Raw genomic sequence first — 17356 nt, 5'->3', positions numbered from 1 at the left:
ATCCGATCGGAGCAGTCAATCTATCTACAATCCATCCAGATAACATACATTGTCACTCCAATGTATATGCCCCTCCCAAAATAAACACCAAAGAGAGGGTATGAAGAAGTCTCTTTTTTTCTCATCGGGATTGTGCAAAGTCCCGCCCGACCTCATGAAAAGCAAAAAGACGATAAACCCCGAGAAACGCCCGAACCGAACCCACCCAAAGGAGAAAGATGATCCATGCATCCAAACACCGGTGCTGATGATTCACAGAATACCCCAATTCACAAAGGAAAATAAAACGATTGCAAAAAACACACTCGGCCACGTCAAAGGCAGCTTAAAAGGTCCGCGACCGTAAGCTAGCGAACAAGGACCATCGCTTCTTCCGTGGAGTCGGTAAGCTTTGCTCGCTGGACTCGCTGGACGCACTGGGCTCGCTCCTGTCGCTCCTGTCGCTCCTGTCGCTTTTGTCTGTAAAGCTCAGCATTGAGAAGCGTTTGCGATCCTGTTTGCGCTCCTGCTTGCGCAACTTGCGCTCCGACTTGAAGCCGTGAGTTGCGTGTCCGTAGCAGAAACAGTGCATGTGGACCAACTGAATGGACGTTTCGGGGCAGTAATTGTTCTCATTGTTGCGCGAGGAACAGAGCTGTTGGCCGGCGTCTTCTTCACACCGGCACCATTCATAGACCATAAAGTACTGGCGGCACATCTTGAATGAGGGGGTGTAGAGGGCAGAGAAGCGGGTAGTGTGATGAGTTGGTGGATGGGAGGCAGTGCAGAAAAAGTAAATTTCACAAAATGAGAAAAGAAAGCGAGAGATCAAATGTGCCGGAAGTTTAAACGGTCGAATCTAGATCCACCAAGAAGCAATTCGTGCCCAAAGACCGGCCGCGCTGAAGAGGGTTTGAGTCGGTGTGGATTTGGTGCGGGATTCTTCTGACTCCGCGGTCTTCCGGAGAGGGGGTTGAATAGAGAGGTGCAAGAATGTACTCGGTCGTACTCCTTTTTTGTGGTGAAAATGCGGGTAGTAACACTGCTTTCAAAGCAGGTGGATTCTTGCTGGCCGTGTCTCGTAAGTTGAAAATCTATTCTGCGTAGAGAGCTGGTGGACGAGAGGCGGTTTATAGTTAGGATATACACTAGATGACGATGGAGGGATGGAGATCACTCGGCGTTCCGCGGGTCTGGACTGGGCGGTTCGGTTTGAGGGTCAAGCGGTTTGTTGGAAGAGCTGATATGACGCACTTCCAGCACAACCAGGCTGGAGGGATGACAGTCTCCGGGACTGTTGTATCAAAATCGAGTAGGGGAGGTAAATCCCCAGGTTCATCAATGCGTGTTTAGCAAGAAGAGGGGAAGAGTTGTGAGGGAAGAAGAGGTGGGGAGGGAGAGAAAAGGCGAAGGGGAGTAGAGCGTTAATGAGGGCAAGGGAGCCAGTCAGTCAGTCAATCAGTCGGTCGGTCAGTCAGCGGAAAACTACCACCACTCCATTCAAGCAGACTGGGATGATCAATGAAGGCGAATGACGGCAGATTGTTTCTTTAAAAAGAGCTAGCATGAGAGAAAGGGCAATGAATGACAATGCAGCAGCAAAGAGCCGTCCAGACAAGACAGTTGGTGCAGAGCGAGTGTTTGACGTCAGCTGCAAGCGCTGTGGTGGAGTAGGGCGTCAAAGAGTGTACCAAATGGAAGGATAGAATGATGGCTTCATGCAGGAAGAGAGGGAAGGGAAACGGTGAGAGATGCAGCAACCCTGGTTCATCATGACGAAGAGGAATCGACGACTACTTTTACAAATGCTCACTGGCCCGGCTACCACGGAGAATGAGGGATGATCGGACTGTCGTATCGATCGAAGCCCAAGCCAACTGGGACCTAGTCTACTAACTGCATTGCCTAATTTGGATGGCTCCTGAGTCCTTTTCTTACTTAGTGTTACCCTTTTCATTTGGATTTTCTTCTTATAAATCGTTTTTTGTTATTTTCTCGAAATTGTTTGGTTCAGTTCCGTGATGGTTCCCCGGTCCATCCGGATTGGAATGTCACTTCAGAGTTGTGGTCAGTGGTACGTCAATTTATAAAAGGAAACATCAAACAAAAAAAAAAAAGGCACAAAAGGTAAGCAAAATCTGCTTCAACCATGGAAATGAAAGAGAAAGAAGAGCAGAAAAAAAATGTATTAATAATAAAAAATCAGGGGGAGTATATGTGTTTGTATGTGCGTGCATCAGGGGGTAAAAAATAACCAAAAGGAACACCATTATGAAAGGAATAAAACGGACCGGATAGAAATAGCAGTCGAACATCCGGCGAGACGAGGTCTAGGCATCTGTATTTCTTTAGTACTATGTTTAAGGAGATAATGTCGGACATAAAAGCCCCGTGTTGGTTAAGTTGGTTGCTAGACCGCTCCGAAGAGAAAGAGAGGGACTGCGACTATTGTTACCCACGAGCTCCTCCTTCAGCCGAGATAGTCAACACTAATGGTCTCGGAAGACAAATAGTCCCTTGACGAAATGGAGCCGGATGGAGTCGATGGAAATTGGCAGTGGGTTCGGGAGTAAGACGAAGGTCTGACTTGACAGCCCCCTCTCCGGGCGGCGGTTTTGGGAAACCCAAAACGGGCTTCTAGTGTGATCTACCGGCAGAAAGTGGAAAAGTAGAAAAGAAAGAGAGGGGTGAAAGGGGATGGAGGGGGTAAGGAGCAACGTGTGGCTTTGTCGTTGCATGCTGGGATCTGGAGGGGAGAGGGAATAATGACATCAAAGAGTGGCATAATAGTAGATCATCTAGAACAACACCACACATACACGTAACCTCGAACTCTAACCCCAAACCCATGGACTTTTCAACCTTCAAATGCTGCAGAATGACGACACGACTGATTGATTACTGATACCTGATTAGTTAATCTGGAACTAATCAACTAGCTAAGCTTAGTTAGCACGAACTGCCTTTCCCGCCTTCCCCCTCTTAGTCAGCCACGTGCTCTTTCGGAACAATAAAGCCGAATCCGAATTGAACCTCACTTCATCACGTGTAACACTAACTCCCAAACAAGCCTAGCGTCGTAGCTCTGCATCGGCCCGAACAGTCAATCTTATCATCACCTGTTACTCTGTAACTTGGACTGTTCTATATCCTCATCCAACCTCACGAACCAGAGATCCCATAACACAACCCAACGGGGGGAAAACCAACTACTACAAAATGACCACCTCCATCCGCCCCTCCACCCCCACCCGCACCACCACTCTCCTCACCAACCTCGCAACCGTAACAGCCCGCATCAACACCGCAACCACCTCATCTCCAAAAACCACCCCACCCCGTCTCGTCGCCGTCTCCAAACTCAAACCCGCCAGTGACATCCTCACCCTCCACACCACCAACCCACCCACACATCAAACCCACTTTGGCGAGAACTACCTCCAAGAACTCCAAGAGAAAGCCCGTCTCCTCCCCACCACCATAAAATGGCACTTCATCGGCGGCCTGCAGAGCAATAAATGCGTGACTCTGGCGCGAGATACTCCCGCGCTCTGGGCCGTCGAGAGCGTAGATAGTACTAAGAAGGCGTCGTTGTTGGATAAAGGGTGGGGGGAGAGGAGTGCTGAGGTGAAGGAGACCAATCATGAAGAGAGGTTGAGGGTGTTCGTGCAGGTGAATACCTCTGGGGAGGAGAATAAGAGTGGGGTTGAGCCGGGCGACGGCGCGCTGGAATTATGTCGCTTTATTAGGGATAAGTGTCCCCGGTTGCGGTTGCAGGGGGTTATGACCATTGGGGCAATTGCCAGGTCGAAGGCTACCACGCCGGAGAATGAGAATGAGGATTTTGTGTGTTTGAGGGAGACCAGGGATCGTGTGGTCAAGGAATTGGGTTTGCTGGGGGAGGAGGCCAACTTGGAGTTGAGTATGGGTATGAGTGAGGATTTCGAGGGCGCTATTGCTCTGGGTAGTGATGAGGTTCGCGTTGGGACGACTATCTTTGGGGATAGGCCGCCCAAGGATCAGGCCAGGGTGGTTTGAGTCCATGAAAAGGTGTTACGAATCACGACGTGTTCTATAAGCATCATGCATTCTAGGGGGATAAAAAGAGACGGGATAGGAAGGGAAACCAAGACAGTAACTTCGACTGCTGCCTGTACATTAAGATGAAAGAAAAGAACAAGCGTCCCGCATGTCCCAGGTATATATGTGCGATATCAATAATAAATACACCCCCCGCCAACTGCCACCTGGCGGAGTACGAAGAATCAAACATGCAGCATGACACACCCCGAGCATCATCGCCCACTGTCTCCTCGCTCTCCCTGTGACAGCTTCTGCTCCATCTGTTTGGCCAATGCCTGCGGCACCGATTCCTGTGTCGCGCGGATCGTGATTCGGTACATCTAAGTCATATAGTCAGCTCACTCGTTGCAGTCCTCGACGGGGTTAACATAGTGAAGGGAGCAAGCTTACCGATCTCTCATAGTTGGGCTCCAGTCGCAGGAGACAGCCCGTCTTGCCCTCAGCAAACTGATACACTGCGCAGCCCACGATGTTCTTCGGATTCGGATCCACGTTGTCCAGGATCTTCCACCCAAAGCCTTCCACCACCCGTCGTGTGAACGACTCGCCAATTTCCTTGTGTCGCGCCGTAACGCCAAATGTTTTCTGTGCCTCCAGCGGGCCCCCACCAATTTGCCGCCAGCGCTTGAAGAAATCTTCTGCCGACAACGCCGATGGCTCCATGTATCGGTGCATGAGAATGGGCAGCTGTAACGTGTAGGCCTGGAGCGCTCCCGCAAGATATGAAATGCGGATCGTCGGCGCTTCCGTGAACGGCCCGCGCCCCTCAACCAAGAACGTCTGCTGTGTCTGACCCACGGCAGGCACCGATGGATCGGGAAGACTCTTCGTGTCAATCTTTAGGTTAGGTGCGGCCGGGTTATCCACCGTCGTTGTGAGGGACCCGATAGAGTAGGACGATTTATTAGAGATGTAGATCTTCACCACACCCATATGCCCCCGGTACTCGGAACGCAGGCCAACTTGAATTTGCGCATCCTCGAACAGCACACCTTCATCGCCAAAGTAGAGTCGGTTGTACCCGATATCCCAGTCCGGCGTGAGATGAGCTGCACTGGCCATGTTTGGCGGCGGGCCTGATGGGGCGCTGAGATCCAGTCCTGCTAGGTCGCCCGATGCCCCCGACGTGGCCGTCGTGCCATTGGCCCCGGTCTTGTGGCCATTGACGATTGTGGTGAAGCTGCGCTTCAGTCCCGTGTTCTGCGCCATGAGCACCTCTTGTTTGTCGGCGTTGGCATCCTTGCCGCCCACCACCCACGTCTTCTTCTCTGTCGTGCCGGCCGTCTTCTGGTGCAGCCGAGAAAGCAGAATCGAGGCGCGCTCCGAGAAGGGTGGCATCTCGTCGCACACCGTGCGCAGGAGGTCATCGGTGGGAAGGGTCGCCAGCGACAGGTATTCAAAAGCACGCTGCTGCAATTCAGAATCGGGGGAGTGGCTATACAAACGGAATATGTGCAGAAGTTGAGGCTTGATCTCGGGGAAGAGGTTGACAAATTTGACAAAGGAGGACAGGATCATCGCTCGGGTCGTGTCGGTGCTGGTGATCATCTTTGCTTGCAGCGCCAAGAACTGCTCAATGGGGCTTGAGCCTTGATTGTCGGCGATCAGATGGCCAAATTCACCCAGAACATAGCATCCAATCTTCACCAAGCTCTCGTGACAATCGGTCTTCAGATATCCAAGCAAGTTGTGCGCTGCATAAGCCTGCAGCTCTTCGTTGTTGGTCACGATCTGGATTACCCGTTGCCACACTTCGTCGTTGACATGATCTCCAGCCAGCGACAAGAGCTTAAGGGTCATGTCAATGTACCACTGCGCGTCGGTGGCATATTTCTCGGTGAGAATAGCCACCTTCAGCACCATCTCCTCGCGGATGGCGTAGTCGGCCGTCTGAAGGTAGCGCAGTAGCTCGTTCACAATCGGACCGGCGTTTGTGGTGTCGCACATACTGTAAACCAAATCCAGACCTTTGCGCCGAACACTGATATCGCGGTCCCGGAGCGATCCGAGAATGATATTCTGGTGCTTCTTGATAGGATCTAGAGTCTCGGCCCGAGCCGCGAAATGCGTCATGGCTTCCAACCCCAAGTACCGAACATTTGTTTCTCGCGACTGGATGTACTTTCCAAGACGTGTAGATATTTGCATCATAAGGCTGTGCTCGGTATCGAGATGGATGAGGAGATTGATCGCCTCGAAAAGAACGGCATTCTGGGCATTGTTCTGCTGGACATTCTTCGGTGCATCCATGGCCAAGTTCATGATTTGCTGTAGAGACTCACGGATAATCTCGCGAACATGGCTATCCTCTGTTCAGTTGTTTAGTGGTGCACATACAGCCGATAATGATACATGAAAGACATACCTGCTGGAGGATAGTACTGCAGCAACCGCAAAAGCTTGACCTGAATCCAAGGACATGGCACGCGGTAGTAAAGGTAGTCGGAGGCAATGTCGTTATCCACCACTATCCTTTTCAGGCGATGTGCGGCCTTGACGTAGCAACCTCTGTACTCATCGGGTTTATCCTGGGCCAATGCCATGACAAGCGAGGTGACCGAAAGCGTGACACCCATATCGGGGTCATCCATCAAGGAGATTATCCGTTCCGCCCAAGCGTTCTGTACAATGTCGGGGAACTTGCGATACAGTCGAAGGAGGGTCAGCGCAGCCTTCTTCTTGACAAAGGCCTTCGAGGTACTAGATCCCAGTCAGTCAGAAATGCAAAAGGCCGACGACAGAAGAACCGTAGAGGCACTCACGGGCTAATCAGGAGCCGATGGACATCTGTCGAAAGCGCCTCGCCCATTTCTCTTCCGCCGACGTTCGCAACCGCGTGCAAGGCTAGACAGTTATTCAACTCATTGTGGTCTAACAGATCCTTCCGTATACTGTTGACAACCAGGTGGAGCAGTTCATGCTGCTCGTGTAAAAAGAGAGTGACCGCCAGGTAACCGATCTGCTTTTCGGAGTATTTGTTGGAGGAAATCAGGTTCACGGCCTCCAGGTGACCGAAGTCGACATCGTAGCCTTGAATGTAGACGTAGAGCAACTTGCAAACGTATTTCTTCTTCTGATAACCATTCAAACTGCCACCCTTGAACTTCTGCCGAATGTTGGCCAATTCCTTATTCACCCGCTTCTCTTCGAGTTCGCGCGCTCTCGCATTTCGCAAGTCGGCGATGAACTGAACCAAACCTCGCATAGACGACATGTTGACTGATATAGCATATGACGTGAGACCGATCAAGGATCAATTATTAGAGCAGGAAATCAAATTGAGAGCTGTCGGATTCGTCGTTCCTGAATTTCACGGAGTCATGTAAGCGCAAACACCACGCTAGTGAGATTCCTCCAAATGAGTGTATGTCATACAATCATGTCCAGTCCCTCCTTTCGGGGTTGTTCGTTGTCAATTCCGCTTTAGTGGCTATGGTGCATGGAGCATGGCGCAAGGGCAATGGTGAGCCAAGTGGAGGAGCCGAGATCTGGAGGAGGAGGGGGGGGTGGCCTTTCGGAGAACGCGCGACAGGGGGGAGGGTGGGACGGACAGTCGAATCGCAAATCGAGGGGTAGGGGGGACTGTCCAGGGAGTTAGAAGAGCAGGAAGATGGTGAAAAGCCCGGTAGATGGCTCCGATCAGAAGGTCGAGCTCTCTGGGACAGGGACGAGCAGATAGACGTGGAGGCAGTCCGGCAGCGGAAAGGAGGGAGAACGAGACCCTTTTGGCCCAGGAGGGAAGCTGCCTCAGCCACTTCCGCGGGCGATCCGGCGGAGATCGGGATAAATGTTGTTGCGCTGTGGCGGTGCATCTGTCAACCCCATTTATGGAATGGGAGCTGCGCTGCTTATCATCTTGGAGGAAAAGTGAAGGCAATCATTGTTTATTTTGGGTTTCTATGTTGGATGATCGCTTGCTAAGCTATATCAATTTCTACGACAGTGGCGTTAAACTTCCTACACCCACCACCCACAAGTTGTATTTGTGCTCAGAGGAGTGGTTCTAGATCTATGGGAACCTTATCGGATTTCACGGCACTGCAATCAGGTGGGGATACTGCAGCAGGGACATCACTCCGCAGAATGATGAATCTCCCCTGCTATTTTTTCATTTCCGCTCTTGGCTCAAATTGAAATTGCCCTATTGCACGTCGGTGAGAGTAATCGCCCTGCTACTGGTGACGAAGAAACCAGGAAATCTTCGAGAAACAACTCCTACACTCATCTCCCCACTAAATTCAGGTATTCAGACAGTCATCGCATTAGGTATAATTCTAGAGACATAATTGGACTCTTCGTCACTGATACTGCGTAACCTCTCGCTTCCCCATGAGAATAGCCTATAACAATGCAAAATAATTCAGAGTCAAACACCCACGCAACCTTGAATCCGGCCAATCTCAGCCTCCCGAAAACTCCGTAATGAACACCAATAACCCCAAAGAACATGCAATTTAGTAACACTCAAGAAGAGCTCGATCATGAACTTCCACACAAAGATGTAGGAGTGGACTTTTAAGCCCGAGTGGTGAAGTCAGTCTCGAGACCAACAGCAGCGTCAATGGCGCTGGCCTTCTCACAAGTGCAAGAAGCTAAGGTCTTTGTTAGCTCGGAATCCTCTCGAATCAGACACTTTAAAACTTACTGGAAGACCTCTTGCCGCATGGGCAGGCGGATCCCGTCACCGGGTGGTTCTCAGTTGCCGAACGTTCACAGGTACATTCTCCGGCAGGACGAGCTCCTGGAGATGATGTTAGCGATTGGTCCGCAGAAGCACCAGGCTGAATGCATATGTGTCTCAAGTTTGGGTAGACAGGGAGGAAATGACTTACTGCAAGAGCATCGGGCGCCGCTCACGGTGTTCTCGGTGGAAGCCTTGTTGCAGGTGCAGTGGAGGGCGTTCTGCTTGCCGCAGGAGCACTTGGCCTGGGCAGCGCAAACACAGCTACCATCACCAGAGGTCTTGCAGCAGGTGGAGGAAGGGTGGACCATTTTGATGGGATGTTGATTTGACTGGAGACAAGTAAAGGGACGGAAGACCGTTGTTGTTGTAGTATATAAGTAGTTCTTGATCGGTAGACCGAGGGAGCAAGGACTATATATGACGTAATCAAGGACGGAGCGGAGACTAGTAGTTGAAGTAGTAGTAGTCTTCAAAGTATCGATCTTTCTAAGAATTCACGAAGAACGTTTTGTGATCAAACAGAACGGAAGAGTGTGTAATATTAAGAAGCGATTCAGATGGATTTCCAAGGCAGAGAATGATATTCGGATGATGTATTCTGAAGAAGCAAAGACGATGGGGTTGTAGCAGGCATTTATACTTGCCGCAGTCGAGTTCTGCTGAGCGGCGGATCGGGCGCGATTAGCAATGTCCGCGCTCTCATTGGCCCGGACGGGGGCGATCGCGGACTTGCTGACCATCTCAAAGCATCAGACATTGCCTTTCGCCCTCTTCTGATTCGACAATGCCTCCCAATATGGATCAATGCTCAGGCAAGACAGATCGCTTGCGTTTGTAATCCACGAGCGTGGACTGGTGGTGGCCTGTTTGCTTACTGTCCAGTCCTTCTTCAATCTTGAGCGTTGTCATTGGTCGCCACACAACTACTTTAGTATTGAGTAGTACTTATGGTACTACGGAAATGATATCACCCCATTGGCACAGCATACTCACTTTGTCCTGGATCATTTTGTTCAGGTACCCTCCGCACTAGTAGGAAATAAATCACCTAGCCGGTGGATGTTCCAAACTCCCAGCGATGGTCGATCCGGGAACAAACACCGACTGCTGGATCGGCGCGGGAGCTACAGTATATCTCCCGAGCAGTCAAATGCCGGAGACTCTATGCGGCGCTTACTAAGACCTCAAAGTAGCAGGGAAGACAGTCTTGGAGATTGCACCATTCGCCGTTCGTTGCCAGTAGCTTGTATAACCTTTAATAATTATCAACTAGAATATAATGTCCATGTAAGGTGTAAACCGACGGCAGCCTCCTTGGCTCCCCCCCCCCAAAAATAAACACAAGCTAGGTGGGCAGCAAGACCAGAGAAACAGAACCAGCAAAGGAATGCACGCAGCCCGCCTAGAATAATTCAGAAACAAGAAAAGATTGGAGAGAAAACAGGCTGAAATCAGACGCCACTAATGACCCGCCCAAGAAAAGCTAGCTGATTTTGAAAGATACATGCATTTTTCCGCCTCCGAGATGATATGGAATGCAAGTACAGAGGAAGCGGCCGAGAAAGAAAAGTCGGATGAATGGGAAGGAGAAAGAGATTAGGAGATGATAGTCAGGCTCCTGTAATGGATGCAAAGCCAGGAGCCAAAAGGAATGTAAGCAACCGCAGCCGATTAAATGAGGTTAGAGTTCCGTAAGAATTATGGGATGCACTGCGGTTGTTGAAGAATAATATGGGGCTTCCATTCCCACAGAAACCCTGCATTATAGGTAGTTTGCGTATTCGAAGGTTTGGCCGCCAAACTTGGCCCTGGCTGGGTCGATTAGCTGTGGAGGATGGTTCATTCGGTCTTCGGCGGAGGTCGTAACGACCCCCTGAGCGGTATCGGAAGGAAATGAGGCGGGAAGACTCATGCTGGAAGCATTGGCTTGTGAGTATGGCATCGCGTGGCTGATGCCGTATGAATGATGGTCATATGAGTAGGACCGGTAGTCAGGTGCGTCGGAGACTGGCACGGATTGTAGGGCAGGCATCTGCCGTCCATGTTGCTGTAAATGAGAGTTTATTTCCATGCCACCATACCCCTTGGGAGCTGGCATGGCCAATGAAGAATGATAGTTAGGTATTTGCTGGTCTGATGCCGGGGTATGTCAGTTCACTGCTCATCATGGCTCTAGAGGGGAAAACGTACTGTGACTGTCCACATTGTAGTGGATCGACTGATCGGGTGGACCCGTGGGTGATACGGAGCCCTCTAACGCCCGCTGGTGGTCGTATCCAACGACCATGCCGTTAGCTGGCCGACCCAATGCGTAGTCTACCGGACGGCGACCATAAGCCATGCTGGGATGGCTCAATGGCTCCACTCCAGGCCTCGAAAAGCGCCCAGGAAAATTGAGTCCGCTATTGAAGGAAGACTCAGAAAAACTGCTCGATCTGGGAAAGGGGAAAGCACTGCGATTATGTCTGTGGAGGTCTGACAGTGCAGGGCCTCCTCTCCCGGGCATGACTCCAGGTTGAGCATAACTTTCGAAATGCCTGTCTGCAGCCGCCGAGAAACCATTTGTTGTTGAAGCTGAGCTCAGAGGGGATATAACATAGTCATCATCATTTAATCGGGGCAGGCCATCTGTGAGTAACATCTTGAAGGGGTTAGAAGCAGAATTACGTGTCAGAAGGGTTCGGGGAGACGCAACTGGTGCCTCTGCTGGTGTTTTGTGGTCGAACGGGGTGCGTAGCACTTGAGTGGTATCGAAATCGTCGGGCAACGCTCGAGATTTTAGGATACGCTCTCGGTCGTTGCTTGTAAGCCGCTTGAGTTTGGCTCGTCTGCCACATATGCGTTAGTGACCATGTACGAGTAGCTTCTGTAAGTATGAGTTGTGGGTAATACCTATTCTGGAACCAAACCTGGACTTGCCGTGGCGTCAGACCAGGGATCTCTTTCGACAGTCGCTCTCTATGGGCGGCATCGGGATGAGCCTGACGTGTGAATTCACTCATCAGAAATCGAGTTTGGTTGTGAGTAAGTCTAGCAAGAATCGTTAGGTGAGTACATAGCCTCTGATGAGATCAACCATTTGCTTACCGAAATCGCTTCATCTTTTTCTTTTCACTTTTAGAATCTGATGACTGTTTCTTGTCACCGCCTACTGACGATCCTGCCCCATCATCGGAGGAGAGCATGTCGGCGTCACCATCATCTTTCTCCTTTTCGTGCTGTACTGCAGCTTCCTTATCCTTCTGCTCCGGCGTCGTCTGGGTTTTAACCTGAGGACTGGCTGTCTTTTGGGGCCTTGGGAGCTGAAGTTCGTCGTGACCGTGCTTCTCCACCTTCACACGTGAAGCATCGCCCTCTGTCTCTGTGTGCCGATTCTCACGATTGTCGACGGAAGCGGGCCCTGTAGAACGCTGCTGTACCGGGTTCGATACATTTGACGGAGCCGCAGCTGTGAAGGCATTCTCAGCCTTGAGCACAAGTGGTTGCATACCGGTGGTAGACGGCTTTGCTGGCTCGCCCTCCTTTTCCCACGACCCGGGCAGCCTGGACGGCAGGGCCCTCGGTCTTGACGATGCCTGCTCACTGTTCCAGGAAGCTGTCGACCAATGATTCGTTATGGCGGGCAAATGGGAAGTGGAAGGTGGCGACAACGAGGACAACCAGACACACGGTCCGCTGATTGACATGATAGAAGTAGAGTCTGCTATCCCCAAGAGTGTCACAACGGGGCAAGTTTAGTGCAGGGAGATCCAAAAGGACAGAATGATCCGGTGCACTGCTGTATAAATCTGACTATGGATGGAAGCTGCGACCAGGATCGCAGCCAAGGGAGAGTAGGGTGGGTCTGCACGAGCAGTCGGGGCGCTTGCTGAAGAAGCGCAGGATCTCCGAGCCGTGGACCGCGAGATGAAAGACGGAGGGAGGCAGAGAATAAGAACCTGTTGGCCGGTCCTCTGCAGAAACTTAGGGAGTACGGAGTAAGGAGACAGAGAACAGATGGACACAAGGCAGGGTTGGCTGTGCTGATAGTAGTGAGATTTGTGGACAAGCCGCAACAGATGAACCACGCTGCTCTCCTACTTTAGACTGTTCCCCTTGACTTGCCCCCGAAACGATAAAGGAGAATCTCGGCCACCGCTGGGACCAACGGCGAACGGCAAGAAATGAAGGTCGATCCCTTTGCTGGGTCCTAGGATACGGCCGGGGCGGGGGGTGGGAAACACTACCGGACGGTGGGTAGAAGGTTATAGAGCAGATTAACCCGTGCTTAGCCCAAGCCGGAAACAAAAGCACGATCACGGTAGTGGAAATAACGCAGGGCGTTAGACAAACGAAAGGCCTTGGTCACGGCCAACCAGAGATCCACTTTCAAGTTGGCCACCAAGAGTAAACAGCACCACAACCACTGTCGTTGTCGTCTTCGGGCTAAAGATGCAACACCAAGGGCACACGACGGAAGGGTTCGTCGGTGGACGAGTGTCAGACCTCTGAATGAACGAATGGCCTTCAGTCCTGGATACAGGGAGTATTGGCCAACGATAGGCAGATGCTTGATGCTAACGCGGAGGAACAAACTCAAAAAAAGAGTGTGTGGGAAAATTGGGGGAATGAAAAATAAAAAATAAAAATAATAAAATAAAACGAATGGAGAGAAATAAGATAAAGGAACGAGCGTCAGAAAACAGGAAATTGGATTGAACGGGCCACAGCTTAGATGTTCGGTACACGAAGATCTGGCACCATACTACAAGTGTCAACCCAACTTAATTCCCCAGAGGTAGGTAGGTGTACATCAGGCTCAGAGCCAAAAGAGAGAGTGAGAGATAGAGAGAGAAAGAGAAGCAATGGAAAAGATGGAAAAGAAGGGAACGGGGATCGGAGATGTTTCCAGGTTGGACCAGCTCCCAGTCCAATGCCCTAGTAGATCGCAGGACGACTAGTAGTGTACCCCTCTGGGCTAGACAGCAGAACCAGCAGTAGTAGGCCCGGATGTTGTCATCGGACGGACTGGCCAACGAAGGTGCTTATGATCACCACGCTTTTTTGAGAGCAGCAGGTAGTCCGCAGCTTGAACGTCACGGAGGGGATGAGAAGACTATGAGTTGTGCCTTACTATTCGATAGGGGTTTGAACCACGGTTGCGCAACCGCGTTCGATCTGATATGGAGGACAGGCGGGAAGAGAAGGAAGAAAAAATGAGACAAAATGGGAGAATTAAAGAAAAATAAAATAAAATTCAAAATCCAAAACAAAATAAAATAAATAAAATTAAGGTGGAAGACGGGAAGAGATCGAGGATGGCATGTGCAGTGGGTATCATGGATGGAAAGACAGCAACATCACGGTACATCATTAAAGTAAAAGTGGCGAACAGATAATCCACAAGAGGCCAAACCGACTCAGGCAAACCTGAATAACAGCCCTGTACCCGGTAATCCAGTGACGAGACAAGAGGGCCAGCTCGTGATCGTTCATGAGCGAGGTGCTTCTTCACTCCAGGTAACGGGTAAATCTCTCATGCATGGAGTGGAAGAAACAGCCATCGACCGTTTCCAGTAATCTCCATCCGGCATACTCTATTGCTCGTAAATTTTCCGACGTGGAACCGGCAACCCCGTCCGCGGTCCATTGCATCCCACCGTGCGGGTCAGTGGAAGTCTGGGACGCTGAGATTTCCCTAGCTCGAAACCCGCAAACCAGCGTGTGCTTGTCAGCCAACCGCGGCCTCTCAAGGGGCAATACTGCATATTACAGAATACTAGACCCTGGTCGCCGGCCTGGAGCCTGTCCTGAGTCATCCGAGACGACCGTCCCTGCTACAGAAGCGGCGGCAGTAGGCACACCATGTGGGAGACTTAGTCTACCGACAGCACTAGTCGGGCGTTGGCTCCATAATCCGCCGGACACCGGTCATGGATCGAGGCAGACGGATTAGGTTCGGAGCCACTTAGCGAACTATCCGCCACCAGCCAGGGAAGACGTTCAGGTGATTTGTTGGAGATGCATGGGAGTCCGAGCTGACGGATGAGCCTTTGAGGAGCCAAGAAAGATAAACAGGGGTCAGGGATTTAAATTGAAAGGGGTGATGGGTTTGAACAACACAATTAAAGGTAATAAAGTCCAGGAACGACCCCCCTTCAACAGGGGCAGAGGACGTAGGACTGGCGCGAAGTGGCTATGGTGGAGGCCGGCAGCCATGGAATGATAGCAGCTCCTCACTTCTTGGGACCGATTTGCACCATCCTGGATAGCGTAGCTGTCACCCATCTTAGGTGCCGACATGGATCGGACAGATGATGATTATAGTAGTAGTAATAGTGGCATGCCTGTACGGAGGAGTTGCTACTGAGGTCAGGAAGTGCATTTCCGTCGGTCCCACTGCGCCAAACGGACGGGCAGGACGGAGTACCGACGAAGTACAAAGATCCTGTATATGGTACGTGGAGTTGTCGAAAGAATGGCTATCTTGAGTTGGCAGTCCTTGGACTGCCAAATGGGGTAGACCTGGTTCAACAACCTTTTTCACCCAAGGAAGCTTAGACAGGGAAGAGAGGGGGGAGGGGGGGGAGTAGGGGAGAGAGGTGTTGTTGGGTGGGTGAATGAATGGATGGAAAGGGTTTGCGGAGAAACCGATAAAATGTTGTCTCCGAGAATTCGAACCTCTCGCGGCCGAAGCAGAAGCGGTACGGCGAATTGCAGTCGCGCCGTGGTGGTTAGCGCCAGTGGACTGGCTAGAAACTAGCGTGTCTGTTAGGATCCTGAGGAACGAGGCTGGAATGCACCGGAACGCCAGTCAGGGCCACCAGGCGGACCTTGCACCAGGCGAGCTGAACGGGCTTTGAACCGAGCGTGACGCTAAAAGCCTTGCAGTCAACGGTTGTCGACCGTGGCGGATTTCATGTGCCCTCTCCACCGGACAGAAGAAAAGAGGGGTGGAAATTATGGGAAAGAAACGGACGGATTGGAAGTGGAAAGCCCTCCTGCTCCACTTCAGACGCTTGTATGAAACAACTCGGGTGATATTCGGCAAGGAAAATAAAGAGAAGTGTTGAAGAGAGGAAGGTATAGAAAGTACTTACCCAACTGTGACTTACTTTTAGGAACCAAAAAAAAGTAGTGACGGCGGGGGGCACAGAGTAGCATCTATACAGATGATCCGAGCGGGGGGTGGGCGATGGAAGACCAAAGGAAGATGGGAGGAGGAGGAAGAGGAAGTCAGGTCAGTTTTTTGGGTGGAAAAAGCAAGTGGTGAACTTTCACAGGCTGGCTGGGCTGCAGGGTAGTGGAAGGAGAAGGAGCGATGGGTGGGGTCACGAGCGAATCAGACGGCAGAACAATGTGACCCGGGTACCTTGGTCTAACTGAAAGTAGATTGGTATAGATACTTAGGTTAGTACTGGCTGTACTGGAGGTACCTAAGTACTCTCCCAGTAATTACTACCAGAAAACCCTACTAGATTCACTGATAGGTGTTCAGTACCACAAGGTACCATACCAACTGAGTACTACTGCTACGTACTATGTACTTACTACTTGACCCTTTTTCCAAGGAACCTACGATCTGCTACCTACGCAGTATAGTGAACCTTGAATGGAAAGGATAATAGGGGATTCGAGTATTCGTACTTTTTGCCTAAACTGGTTTAGAGAGCTATGACTATGTTTCTGTTTGATTCTGTGGGGAAAGGGGAAATTTGAAGAAATTGCAAAAGACAACAAATGAATCAGGATGGTTGATTAGATGGAGGACGACAGGAAGACGGGAACATATTGCACTGGATACTAACTAATATCCTGATCAATTCCGGTAAAATTTCAGCAGTGATCCTTATCATGATGATGTCTGCCGCAGGTACGGAGGATACTCTCTTCCGATCAACTACAAAGAATTACCCAAAAAGAAAAATAAATACAATCCATCTAGCCAATAGGCTGCCCGATCGGAAGGGGATCAAAAGATTTGACAAAAGCGAATGAGGGGAAAAGAAAGAGGGAAAGAAAAGACAAAAAGGCACCACCGCAGGGACAGGGACAAGACGGCCATTGAACGATTCCGACAGGTGGAATTCCCCACTGGGGTGGGTCGACGGGGTGCGCAACCAAGTCCGTCTTACTAGCCTTAGCTAACTAAACCACTTCCTACAAAGTACTTACTAAAGAGTAAGGATGGATACATTCAGCAGGCCGTCTGCCGCCTCCATTGGCCCAAGGTAATTCCACCGATAATCAGACAATCAACAATGGATCGTTAGTAGCCAGATGAAGGGTGACTGGTGGAATTCCAACTGGAGTTGTACTAACTTACTACTTCATTTCATTTCCCTTCTGCAAGCGCTCTACTATCAGAGCCCTGCAGTGCCACCTGCCTCTAGTAGATAAGTGTTCATAAGAAACTGAGTACTACTATCAGGACAAGCACAGCCTGGCGAACATGTCGTAGTGCTATACTTCAAAGTGCGCTCTTGAATATACCAACTTCAGTGGATTGAATGGCTAGCTGCCGAATGAGCATCAAAATTTCCAGTGATCTAGACTTTACTACCACGCAGCAGAGTAGTAGGAGTAGTGGTCTCGGCAGATTTCAATGCGACATAATTGTTAGGTTGTCCT

General features: G+C 50.7%; 5 protein-coding genes across 5 annotated transcripts; 1 reads left to right on the top strand and 4 right to left on the bottom strand.

The window, feature by feature from the left end:
* Positions 1-153: 153 nt before the first annotated feature.
* On the bottom strand, positions 154-914 carry BO88DRAFT_165600 (uncharacterized protein). Its single transcript, XM_025701619.1, has one exon. The coding sequence runs from the start codon at positions 695-697 to the stop codon at positions 326-328; it is 372 nt and encodes a 123-aa protein (XP_025566372.1). The 5' UTR covers positions 698-914; the 3' UTR covers positions 154-325.
* Positions 915-3122: 2208 nt separating this feature from the next.
* Positions 3123-4236, top strand: BO88DRAFT_401717 (YggS family pyridoxal phosphate enzyme). Its single transcript, XM_025705911.1, has one exon. It carries the CDS (start codon positions 3199-3201, stop codon positions 4015-4017), a length of 819 nt encoding a protein of 272 aa, XP_025566371.1. The 5' UTR covers positions 3123-3198; the 3' UTR covers positions 4018-4236.
* BO88DRAFT_401716 (AP-2 complex subunit alpha) lies at positions 4163-7499 on the bottom strand. The gene is made up of 4 exons (XM_025705910.1): positions 6825-7499; positions 6428-6762; positions 4453-6371; positions 4163-4382 (listed from the first exon to the last, which is right to left on the bottom strand). Exons 1-4 carry the CDS (start codon positions 7274-7276, stop codon positions 4275-4277), a joined length of 2814 nt encoding a protein of 937 aa, XP_025566370.1. The 5' UTR covers positions 7277-7499; the 3' UTR covers positions 4163-4274.
* Positions 7500-8143: 644 nt separating this feature from the next.
* On the bottom strand, positions 8144-9357 carry BO88DRAFT_381261 (putative copper resistance protein Crd2). Its single transcript, XM_025704574.1, has 3 exons — positions 8895-9357; positions 8708-8803; positions 8144-8654 (listed from the first exon to the last, which is right to left on the bottom strand). Exons 1-3 carry the CDS (start codon positions 9052-9054, stop codon positions 8578-8580), a joined length of 333 nt encoding a protein of 110 aa, XP_025566369.1. The 5' UTR covers positions 9055-9357; the 3' UTR covers positions 8144-8577.
* Positions 9358-10508: 1151 nt separating this feature from the next.
* On the bottom strand, positions 10509-12432 carry BO88DRAFT_411488 (homeobox domain-containing protein; the record flags this gene model as incomplete). Its single annotated transcript, XM_025708042.1, has 4 exons — positions 10509-10879; positions 10937-11574; positions 11639-11776; positions 11834-12432. 4 exons carry the CDS (start codon positions 12430-12432, stop codon positions 10509-10511), a joined length of 1746 nt encoding a protein of 581 aa, XP_025566368.1.
* Between the last annotated feature and the right edge of the window lie 4924 nt (positions 12433-17356).

The sequence above is a fragment of the Aspergillus vadensis genome, assembly GCF_003184925.1.
Source record: "Aspergillus vadensis CBS 113365 unplaced genomic scaffold BO88scaffold_3, whole genome shotgun sequence".
NCBI classification, from domain to species: domain Eukaryota; kingdom Fungi; phylum Ascomycota; class Eurotiomycetes; order Eurotiales; family Aspergillaceae; genus Aspergillus; species Aspergillus vadensis.
This window is presented reverse-complemented; position numbering and strand designations above follow the sequence as displayed.

Excerpts from the sequence above, each read along its gene's own strand:
- BO88DRAFT_165600 (XM_025701619.1), bottom strand. The coding sequence starts at position 697 with ATGTGCCGCCAGTACTTTATGGTCTATGAATGGTGCCGGTGTGAAGAA.
- BO88DRAFT_381261 (XM_025704574.1), bottom strand. The coding sequence starts at position 9,054 with ATGGTCCACCCTTCCTCCACCTGCTGCAAGACCTCTGGTGATGGTAGC. Across the intron at positions 8,804-8,894 it reads CGGCGCCCGATGCTCTTGCA|GAGCTCGTCCTGCCGGAGAA; the intron begins GTAAGTCATTTC and ends CATCATCTCCAG. Across the intron at positions 8,655-8,707 it reads ATGCGGCAAGAGGTCTTCCA|CTTCTTGCACTTGTGAGAAG; the intron begins GTAAGTTTTAAA and ends CAAAGACCTTAG.
- BO88DRAFT_401716 (XM_025705910.1), bottom strand. The coding sequence starts at position 7,276 with ATGTCGTCTATGCGAGGTTTGGTTCAGTTCATCGCCGACTTGCGAAAT. Across the intron at positions 6,763-6,824 it reads CATCGGCTCCTGATTAGCCC|TACCTCGAAGGCCTTTGTCA; the intron begins GTGAGTGCCTCT and ends ACTGGGATCTAG. Across the intron at positions 6,372-6,427 it reads GCAGTACTATCCTCCAGCAG|AGGATAGCCATGTTCGCGAG; the intron begins GTATGTCTTTCA and ends ACAACTGAACAG.
- BO88DRAFT_401717 (XM_025705911.1), top strand. The coding sequence starts at position 3,199 with ATGACCACCTCCATCCGCCCCTCCACCCCCACCCGCACCACCACTCTC.